Raw genomic sequence first — 11,320 nt, forward strand, 5'->3', positions numbered from 1 at the left:
AAATGTTTCTTTATACAGTGGAAATCCAAGGTGGCACTTCACTGTACCACGGAGGTAACAGGGCCACCCTCTGACATCTTATGGGTTACAGTGAAGTCTTGCTGCTTTTTCTCACTAGGCAAACACATGACATCCTGGAGCACTTCCTTCTAGGTTTATACTGTGCTTTCAAAGGCATGTCCTGGAAAGGGCCACTAAATAAAGGATGCTGCTGGCAAGCTGGACAGGGCATCTGTGTCTGTGAGAAGTGGAAAAGCATTTCTGTTCTTCACACCCAAAGTGACTGAGGAACACAGCCACATTTGCACTTTCCTCGGGGAAGGGAGGGGGATCTCTCTGTACCCTATGCTGGCCCCTTTGTCCCAGCCTTCGTTTTCTGGTCTTTCTACAGTGGACAAGAACTTCATGAGGCCAAATCCCAGGTCTCATTCCAGGATGAATCTCATTGAACATGAACCCCCTTAGAGGTTCAGTACAAAATCTGTTATGAGAGGGAGGCTGGTGGGCCTTTCGGGGCCCATCACCACTGAGGCGAGGGGCAAAGCCCCACTCTCCTTACTCCAGAGCACCAGCCCCACCAGCCCTCTCTCCTGGAGGAGCTTCTGAACAAAACAGTGCTTTTTCTTCTTAAACAAAACTACTTTTAGTGAGTACCTACGTCATGTCCCACTCTATCAAACACGATTGGTGGATCTGTCCCAAAACTAAAGGATGGAAGCGCTGGGCTTATTTTAGAGCAGAGGAAGAGGCCTGAGTCTGCCAGCATTAAAGAGAAGCTGTGATATTCACAAAGCACCTTCCGGGGTGCAAAGCCCATGCCTCCCCTCCTATCACACAGGAGCCCTTATTGTTGCTGTTGAGTCACTCAGTTGTGTCTGACTCTTTGTGACACTGTGGAGTATAGCCCGCCAGGCTCCTCTGTCCACAGAGTTCTCCAGGCAAGAATACTGGAGTGGCTGCCATCTCCTTCCTCAGGCGATCTTCCTGACCCAGCGATCAAACCCACGTCTCCTGAACTGGCAGGTGGATTCTCTACCACTGAGCCACTTGGGAAGCCCCACAGGATCCCGACAGTGCCTCTCTGAGGCAGGAGCAAGGATTACCAAGCCTATTTCCCATCTGAGAAAACTGGTTCAGAGAGGTAAAGTCACTTCCCCAGGGGCAAACAGCTACTATAAAAGAAGGAAGAATAAGGACCAAATTCTGTGTCCCTAACTTGTGTTGAAGGGCCCTTTCAGACTCCCAAAGGCAGGAAGGCGCCCATAGGAGCTGCTTTTCAGAGCCACCCTATCCTCAGCCCCCTGGGCTGGAGCCAGGGAATGAAGTGGGCTGGAGCAAGGCAGCTCCTGGAGGGGCCACAAAGGGCACCTGAGCTCAGCCACAGCTTGTCCTAACCCTGTAGCCAAGTACCGATAAAGTGGAGAGGGTGTGAGAACTCTGTATCTTCTCCACTGGGCTCTCCACGAATCACAAGGACTGCAGTGGGAGGAAGGGACCCAGAACTCACGGAGCAGCTGCTCAAGAAAACAGTGCTTCTGTTATCCACCAGATCAGGGTCCTCAAGCCCTGAGTTCATGAGCATCTACAAATCCACCACATGTCATGTGTTTGCATACACGTGGTTTTCCCTTGAGACTGAATCTACTACCTTGTTTAGAGCCTCCAAATGAGTCTATGACCAAGGTTACAAGCCATGATCCCACCCCATACGCTGCTCCAGGGAAGCACAGTTCCCTGATATAGCCCCAGATCCTGGCTTGGTGCCTGACGCCGAGGCGCTCAATACAATAACAAGTGAACTGACCGACTGACAACGGTAACTCGCGTCTATCAAGCACTTTCGAGCACCAGTGCTGAGCTGTTGACAAGCAGAACCCAGGGGCACTACTGCTTTCCCTATTCAGCAGATAAAAACTGATTTCATAGTTTAGATCATCTGGAACCTGCCTAAGGTCACACCATCAGTAAGTGGGAGAACCAGGATTCCGGCTAGGCACAGTCGGAAGGAAATGCCTAAACATTCCCATTCCTGGGTTCCCTCCCCACCCCAACCATGTCCCAATTCTGCACACTCATCAGAGTGAGCCCTGATACATGATTATACTTGCAGTCACTCCCTGCCACTGTTGACCCTCGAAGACACTTGCAACGCTGGTGCAGTCAGTACAGAGGGCAGCTCTAGAGCCACTGGGGAGTTGGTGAGAAATGCAACGTCTCGTCTATACCCGTGACACCCAATCTCTGCAGGGGTGGCCCAGGAATCCGGGATTTGGCCAGCTCTCCAGGAGGGTCTGATGCCCCCTCAAGTTCAAGAGGCAGTGCTCTTCTGCCCTCTTCCAGGCACTGCTTGTCTGGAGGCTCTCCCCTAGGTCTATCATCCCAGGGTCACCTACTAGCACTTGGGGTTGCCAGCCAAAAAGAAGAGGACTTACCCACATTCCCCAGTCGCAAACCTGTCACATCCTAGAAGACAGACAGAAGCAATAGGAAGGTGCCTTCTTCAATGACACTGGCCAGGAGCACTCCATCTAAAGCACAGTTCCTTATTGCTTTCATTCAGAATAGAATGTTCTTACCCATCAAGGTACTTGTCACAGGCCCACGGGACACATGTACCAGTTTGTACCATTAGGGTACAGCTACCAATCTGCAAGTTCCAGGGAGGCAGCAACTATGCCTGTTTTGATCACCCTTGCAGCCAGCAATAAGCTGAGTTCCCAGCACATCAGAGATGCTCGCGAGACTTCACTGACTGCACACATCAGGTGGTGGGCAGATGGCTTTAGCAGGAACACGTGTCAATGTGTAAATAAATACTTCTCACCTACCTGAAAGGCTACTGAGTCGTTTCTGCTGTTCTGTGATAAAAAAAAAAAAAAAAAAAAAAATACACAGTGTAAGTGAGATTTACCCAGACACAGTAAGACCAAGAAGTCCTGGCACAACTCGTCAGGATCCCCAAATCTGTGTCTCACTGTCCTTTGAGCTTAGATGCTAAACTGGTGTGTAGTCCAGCTGAATACAGGGGTATTAATGTGGCTTCATCATCTGGGTGTAGTGTCTCCTGTCCCTCCCCCACCAGGACTCAGAGAACTGTCACTGTTTTCGGGTTGTTTACATCCTGTATTAAGCTGATCTGATCACTGAAGGAGACCCTCAGCTCCCCTGGTCTCAAGAGAGCAGGACCTTACGCATCCCAGTCTTGGTGCCTCTGAGGAAATGGAATCATAACCATGGCAGCTGCCATCTGAGGGCCTCTATACGCCAGACACTGTTTCCAGAGCTTTCACTCATGTTAAGGCTTTTAATCTTCACAATAATCCGAGCAGGTAGATCAGCACTGGCTGAGAGACCTCAGTCAAGAGGCACAAACTACCCAAGATGACGCTGAAAATCAGAGCCATGTCTAGAACCTGGGTCTCACAGGTTTCTTTTCAACTATCTAATCACCAGGCCCAGCTATTTCTTAACATCAGAGGTCCATCGGTTTTCCCATCCTCCCAGCACCCTCACAGAGGGGAAGCCAGCATCTCCTCTGGTGAGTTTGGTGTGTACGTGCTTTGGGATAAGCACAGAAATGACCTTTACCTTCTACAGATGCTAAATATAAAGCAGCCACAAGTATAAAAATAGAACACTTGCCAGCCCCTGGGTGCTGTCATCATCCCCCTTGGCTGCGTCCCCACCCTCTTTCCAGAACCAGTGTGGCAAGAAGTAAACAGAGCAGCAGGGGAGCTCGAGGCTGGTGGAAGTCGCCGTGTTCGTGTCAGGCACACGGATGAGGTTCGCACTGGCTGGACCACAGAAGCTCAGCAGAGCCCCAGCTCAGCTCTGCTGGCAACCTGTCAGATGGCATTGATCAATCACGTGATGCCTCAGCCTCAGTTTCCTTGTCTGTTAAAGTGCTCCATCTATGGTTCCCGAATGCCGGTCTCCAAGCTGCAGGCAAGGCCGTCCCCAGTAATCAAGAGGATGTTTACTCAACTGCCGAGATGACGTGGTGTCCTGCCTCTGAGGTGTGGGAGAGCCTTTCTTTACGAGGAGGAGATGTGGGCAATGTGGATCACAGCGGCTGCTTTTCAGGAGTGTTATTTAGCGCAGAGTTAGAAATGAGCAATCCTAGGGTGGTCCCCAGACTGTTTCACGTGACCATGAGATTCAGAAATTTGGGACCACCAAGCTCCTGTCCCCCAGTGTGGTCCATGGATATGTCTTGCAAGCTTGCTAAAATATGCAGAACCTCTCCCCAAACCCTCCCCCGTCACACACCAAAGACCTTCTGAATCCAACTCCCAGAATTCTATATGCACCTTGACCAAGAGCCTCCCAGGTACCCAGACCCTCTCTCAGTCCTGAGGGTTTTCCAGTTCAAACTCTCCTCCCCAGACTGATGGTAAGCCATCTGCCCTCCGACACATGTGGGATGGGAAACTCCAGAGGGAGTGATGGGGGCGACATTTACAGAACCCTGAGAGCTGAGCCAGAGGTGCAGCCAGGGTTACTGCCACATTGTGCCTCTGGGCAGCCAGGGCAGGCACGAAGGGAGCCTTTTCTACGATGACCACACCAGAATTCTAGAACTGGATCAGAGTTATCATTCCCTCAGGAGACTTTGCAATAGTTAAACTGCTTTCACGGGTTCTGTTGATGAGGCAAAGCAGGGCTGCCAGGCCGGGTACATTCCAAAGCAAAGCCCAAAACGCCTGACCTAAAGCAAGCTGATGACTCCCACTAGGGGCTTCCATTCTCCTGCACTCTTCTTGCCTCCTTAAGGAGGTTACGGTTTACTCTTTATGAGAAGTTACCTTTTAATTCCAAACAAAGAAGGTATTTGAACCCTTTTCGGAAGGACGTGTGATTCAGGCTGCAAGGTTCTGATGTTTAAGCCCCAAGGCAGGACATGGGACAAAAGAGAAAGGCAAGAACCAAAGGCATCTGAGTAAACAAGAAGATTCCATTTGTTCAGGGAAGAAACACAAAGGAACTGCAGGCACTACTGTGCCCAGAAACGTCTCACTAGGTGTCATCAGAGGCAGCTGGCATTACATTTGGCATTTCCCAAAAACCAAGTTGCCTTGGGAATAAATCTTGTCTTTAGAGAAAATGCCTTTCCTTCTGGGAACTAACTTGCTTCTTTTTGAGTGAGTTTTTTTTGTTTTTTGTTTAAAAAGATGAGCCATAAATAAGTTCATAGAGAACCAAAATTTCACTTTGTCCTGCATAACGGACACTTTCTGGGCAGAAAAAGCTACTGCCAGTAAGGGGTATCCCACTGCTGGAAGGAAAATGGGCTCTTCTGTAGCTTAGTGTGGGGGTTGGGATTCTTCATCTTTTGAAGGACACAGATTCATGGGCGAAAATTAATAGTGGAGCCCCACAAAATGAAAAAACAGGATTACTAAAATAACTAAGATTTGAGTGAGAAGATTTTAAAGTAAGAGAAAATGTTTCATTCATCTGCTTTTCAAATTAGAGACAGGAAACAGAAGAACTCCATTTAATATGGAAAACAATTAAAAATAGACTCCAGTCAATTTTCATCCAAGTTAACACAGAGAGGGAGGGGCAGGGAGGAAAACTATGAAGTGGGTGAGCAGGCAGTCAAGGAAGATTCGGTACTGAGCAGAGCTCTGAATAAAATGATTAAACCTCCACTGTGCTTTGAAATTCAGACTCAAGAGCCCCTTTTACATTAGGAAACTGCTTTAAAACTTTACATTTTACAGTGAAAAGGACTTTTGTAAAGGGAAAGTTCATTCCTGCATGGAATTTCAAAAATGAAAACTTTCAGGACTTCCTAGGTAACTAGTGGCTAGAATTCTGTGTTCCCAGTGCAGGGGGCCCAGGTTTATTTCCTGGTCAAGGAAATAGATCCCAGCACGCTGCAACCAAGACCCAGTGCAGCCAAATAACTAAATTAAACTTTTACAAAAAGGAAAACTTGGGACTTAGAATCATCTTCTGGAATTTTAAAGCAGAAAGGTCAACATATACAATGATTACCTCAAAGCACTTTTGTTTCCCCTAAGACACCCCTTCAGAGAAGGGGAAGAACCAACCAGAAGCAGTCAGAGAAACTAGAAAACAAACAGGAAAGCCCTCAGCAGCGCTGTCTGGGGCCACATAGCATAAGGGGCAAAGAATCACCCCAAGCCCAAGTCCCCAGAGGGCACTGCTGAGGGAGCGCCCAGTGCTGTGACTTCTGGCGAATGGAGCCCATGAGTCACTAAGACAAAGTTCAAAAGCTTCTGTTGTAGAGATACAAAAGCGGTTTCTATTTTAGAAAATTTCCCATCTGGTAGGTTTTCTTTTATTTTTAATTTTGGTGTTTGAAATTTTGCTTTCTAGAAATTCCATGTCACAGAACTTCAGGATTTAGAATGGTACTTAAAAGAGATATGACGGCACCAAGATTTTCCCAGCAAAGCTCTGACTAGAATTCCCATGAGAGGAATTAAGGGGCAGACATTGTCCTTTCTGTCTTTTCTCTCTTTTTGGAGCTCCCATCTGAGGAAAACTGAATACCCAGGCTTTGGGACACACGTCACCTGCTTATTCAGACACCTGGCCTCATCCCCATACGGGGGCCTCTGTCTGCTGTTGCGATCTACTTTGTGGGTCGTTGGAGTAAGTGAGCTGGGGCAGGTGGCCTTGGGGGAAGAGTGGGATTTGTGAAAAATTCTGTGGAATGGCAGAATCCTTGCCCCAGACATCACAGGACAGCTAGGCTGATTCTGGCCAGCTGGGGGTGGGGTGCACCTCACAGACCCCTTACCTCGATTGTGTTGCAAGAGCACAATAGTGGGATTGACAATTGTCGTGGAGGGGTAGGCAGATGATGGCTTGCTAACTGATGCAAAGGTCTGGGAATCAGTTCCAGCGTGGGATGAAGAAACTTCATTTAATAGAGGACTCGAGTCCTGAAAAGGAAGCAATCATTGTCACTCAGTGCAACTACATGAAACTGAGAGATAAGGCTTTCTAAAAAGAAGAGATTTCAAGCTTTACAAGGACCTTAAATATAAAAAGAAATGTAACCAGTGAGACATGTTGGTTCCAGTTAGGTGTTTAACGTGGAATGTTTATTCTTTTTGTTGGGATTAGTAAGGGGAGAGAAGGAAGGTGAATGTTACTCGAAGTCTCAGCAACAATCATCCATTATTTTCATCTGGTCAAAACTGTGGCTCAATCCGGTTACTGAAAAAGCAAATTCAAATCAAAGTAGCATAACATGCGAAACTCATGCAATCCACAATGCAATTTGAGAATGAGAGCCAGTTTAATTGGGGGAGGATCAGGAAAGTTTAGTACTTATGTAAAGAAACACTGAGACGCTGTGAGGACAAGAAGCCATCAACGTATTAATAAGAACAGGGAAGAGTTAAGTATTGGAGCTCTTGGAAAGCTGTTCTCATCTGTACCACTGAACAACCCTACCAGCACTCACTGCTAGGACATTATCTATTCCTACCGTGGCATTTTTTCACGCCAATGCTGAGTCACAAAGATCTCTGAAGATTTATGAAAATCCTGATTTTGAGAGTCTGAGGTGTCTGCCAGAAGTACCAATAAAATTATTACTACTACTATTACAATCTGCATAATGGGAATCATATCGGTCTTTTTAGAGACATGAAAATAAGATCTCAAAATGTAGTAAGGATATGTAGTTTCCTCTATCACTCCTATAAATTTTGCAAAGTTTCTATTTTGAAGCTTACAGACCCTAAAGCCAGAATAAAAGGTTTGAAGAACAAGACTGATAGTTACCTTCCAGATAAAAGTGTAGCTCAAAGCAATCAGTATGCTCCACCAGAGACCAAGGACTCTATAAGCACCTGCGGGACGGGGGCCCCGCCTTCCTTCCTTATCTTCCACCTGCAGACAATGACCTGCAGACCCCAGCGCTCAGTAAACGCCGCAGGAATGACAGGAGACGTCTACCAGCTACAACTTCTGTAGCAAGGGAACACGTGCCCATCAAAAGAGAGGATGTGCGTGTCAGCACCCAGGACAGCTCCTGACACACAGTAGGGGCTTCCTTAGAAATACCGGCTTGGTCAGCCCACCTTTTCTGAAAGTGTTCTAACAGCTGTTAGTTATGAGTGGCAGCTCAATTTAGCAAATAAAACCTTTCCCCAAGACTTAAGAGACAAAATATGATCTTGGACAAAAGTGCCTCAAAAACACCTACACTTGTCCTCATTTACTTTCAAAGTGATGTAATAAAGACAAATGACATAGTGGTGTCAAAACTCTGCCACAAAGCACCCAAGAAACACACACAAAGTCAGGCATACAGCTCTTTACAGTGTGAGTGCCTGGGTGGATCACGTCAACATTAAGCATCTCCTAGATTTTACTCTGGCATAAATCTTATTTCTGGAACATCACAAAAATGACTATTGACTAAAAGAACTTGGATCGATTAACATGAAATTTTCTTCCTTCTTACTCTTCAATCACTGCAAATGGAGCAGATATAAACCCACGGTTCACCCACCATCCACAGGAGCTCCTGGTTCTCTTGATAATCCTCACTCAATGCAGGAGTCTGACCAGTTTCCTTTTTCACCTCTTACTCTGTACCCAAGGCCAAACCAGAAGTTATCAGGCCAAAGGAACTCCACCTGGGAAGTCTATACCAGGCTGACCAGACAAATTTGAGAAACAAGATATTGGCCCAACAATCTTTCCTGGCACACCTGAAAAAAACTCAATATGAAAATGTAGATCTAAGCAAAGGACAAAGGTAGAGTCACCTTTGTCACCGCAGTCATGTGACCTCTTTGTGACCCTACGGATTGTAGCCCACCAGGCTCCTCTGTCCATGGGATTCTCCAGGCAAGAACACTGGAGTGGGTTGCCATGCCCTCCTGCAAGGCATCTTCCCAACCCAGGGACCAAACCCACATCTCCTATGTCTCTTATGTTACAAATTCTTTTACTGCTGAGCCACCAGGGAAGCCCAAAGTGTAGAATACACAGCAGCGCTACTCATGATGAAACTCTAGTGCCATAAAAACAAGACTGGCTTTACATGCCGCTCCAAAGAACCATTCCCTGCCTGTACTTTTCAAAACAAGAGTGGCTTCTCAATCCATCTCTAAGTTGAGCTGGGGTGAGGAAAGTGCATCAGTGAATAATCTAGCACCTTTCTCCAACAGAGCTGAGGGGCAAGGCTCGAAGCTAGAATATCTAAGCCCCTGGGCCACATTTGGCCAGGTCCTCACCTAACCAATGGGTTTCCCTGGTGGCTCAGAGGGTAAAGAATGCCTGCAATTCGGGAGACCCGGGTTTGATCCTTGGGTTGGGAAGATCCCCTGGAGAAGGGAATGGCTACCCACTCCAGAATTTTTGCCTGGAAACTCCATGGATGGAGGAGCCCAGCAGGCTATAGTCCATAGTGTCGCAGAGTCGGACACGACTGAGTGACTCACATTTTCCATTTAACTGCATCACATTGTATCTAGAGGTCTGAGCAGAGGACCAAGCCTGGGATGTAGCCTTTCTCAGCTTTTTACCTGATAGCTCACTGTAATTTCTCTTACAAGCCAAAAAAACAAGTTTACCCCCGGCTCTCTGCATAACTGGCTGATGTTTCATGAGCCACTGGAGCCAGTTTTGTAGGCACACCTCTTTAAGGAACATTTAGTTACATCAGCCAATTGCATGACCCACAAGGTCACTACATCTTAAAATGTGGTCCACAGATCCTCAGCATCAGAATTCCCCCCAATGCCTATTACCAAGCTTCAGTCCTCAGCCCTTCCCCAGACCCACTCAATCAGAAACTCTAGGAGTATAAACCCAGAGGACCCCATGGGCACTATACCTGAGCACCTACATACCACTCAGATAAATCCTATTCACGGTTGTGCCTGCAGCATTTAGCAGAATACCTAGAACACAACCAGAACTCAATGATGAATGGTTAACTAGCCAGATACTTATTTTTGAGGGGCTCTGGCTCGTTTGCTAGGGCACGCCCTCAGCACCAAAGCTGACATTTGCTGAGCACCCTCTCTGTGCCGAGCCCTGAAAGAGAAACTTCTCTGTACTTGGTTCCACTGCGCCCACAGCCCCAGCAGATCATGCGTCCCCATTTTATGACTCACACTGAGGCTCTTTCAGCCTCTCGGTTCCCAGGGCTCCTGAGGAGAGAACAGACTTAGTCCTTTGACTCAGTCTTTCCTCTAAAGCTCTTGGCTTTCCCACTATGATGGGACGTGTCCCTTGCAGATCAGGACCTGAAGTGTCAGGACCCTTAACTTCCCATGACCGCTGGAGCACTGTTTTGCCTCAAAATTCCCTGGTGGCCACCATGCAGGGGCCTCAACAACGTTCTTCCTTTTGAGGAAACAGTGCTAACACTTGTACCAGGCTTGTCTCTCGACGTACTCAATTAAACTCCTTTTGTAAAACCCAGTCTCTGCCATTGCTGTATATAAAAGAAAGCCTGCTAGGTTGCAGAATCAACAAGAGTGAATCTCTGCCTCCCCTAGAACCTCCCTGCTCCCTGCTAGAGAAACGGTGAGCACCGTGCCTGCTGCTGGCTTTTCCACGCAATTCTGCAGCTCTCCTCAGCTCGCTATACTACATCTGCCCGGCCCCCCAAAGAGCACAGCTAGTCCAAGGAAAGGCCACGGAAGTGGTTTTCTCTGCAGGAAGATGTGCATTCCAAACAGGACAGAGAGGAAGAGCGTCTAGACAGACTGGTGAACAGCCACGGGGGCCCACGGAACACACAGGGGAGGCATGCTCTAGTGAAAGCAAACACGGGCCCGGTCATCACACACACACAGGGCAGCCGACGCCGCTCTCAGAACTTAGTGCTGCAGTGAGAAAGGGGTTGGGGTTGGTTTGCTGTTTTCTTACTGCTGGGAGCAGACATTCAGGAAAGCTGGGAGAAAGGGGATCCCGCAAGGCTTACGGTACTTGAAACAGCTCCCGTGAGGTCAGGCTCCGAGACTCTGCGGAGGCCCTCGGGGACCGGAGGGACCAGTGGAGGCGGCGGTGAGAAGGACGGTGGAGTCTGGCTAGCTGGGGGGAGGGAGCCAGGGGCGCTGGCTGGCTGGCTGTGGTGGGACCGCCTCTGCAGATGAGGGGGAATGAAATCGTCTAGAGTCGGGAAGGTCAGAGGTGAGCCGGCAGGGGCAGCCGCCGGGACCGGGGGGCCGTGGGGCCCCAGAGATGCTGGAGGTCTGTCAGTGCCTTCGTGCCCTCTGTCGGTATTAACCCGGTAGAGAGGGACAACTATGACCTCAGGCGGGGCTGGGCTGGAGGAAGTGGCGTCCTGTGGGAAACAAGGGGGTCGTTA

General features: G+C 48.3%; 1 protein-coding gene across 43 annotated transcripts in view; it reads right to left on the reverse strand.

Moving 5' to 3' along the window:
• Positions 1–11,320, reverse strand: part of SORBS1 (sorbin and SH3 domain containing 1) — a 232,866-nt gene that overhangs the window by 79,863 nt on the left and 141,683 nt on the right. For 23 of the 43 annotated variants that reach the window (XM_040254606.1, XM_040254576.1, XM_040254604.1 and 20 more), the window contains 3 exons: positions 10,934–11,296; positions 6,776–6,920; positions 2,829–2,858 (listed from right to left, as the gene is read on the reverse strand). In XM_040254606.1, the coding sequence (XP_040110540.1) occupies positions 2,829–2,858; positions 6,776–6,920; positions 10,934–11,296 (538 nt within the window). The remainder of the gene's footprint in view (positions 1–2,828; positions 2,859–6,775; positions 6,921–10,933; positions 11,297–11,320) is intronic. The other 20 variants (XM_040254614.1, XM_040254594.1, XM_040254592.1 and 17 more) reach the window with 2 other exon arrangements.

This window comes from Oryx dammah, unplaced genomic scaffold (genome assembly GCF_014754425.2).
Source record: "Oryx dammah isolate SB20612 unplaced genomic scaffold, SCBI_Odam_1.1 HiC_scaffold_14, whole genome shotgun sequence".
Taxonomy (NCBI): Eukaryota; Metazoa; Chordata; class Mammalia; order Artiodactyla; family Bovidae; genus Oryx; species Oryx dammah.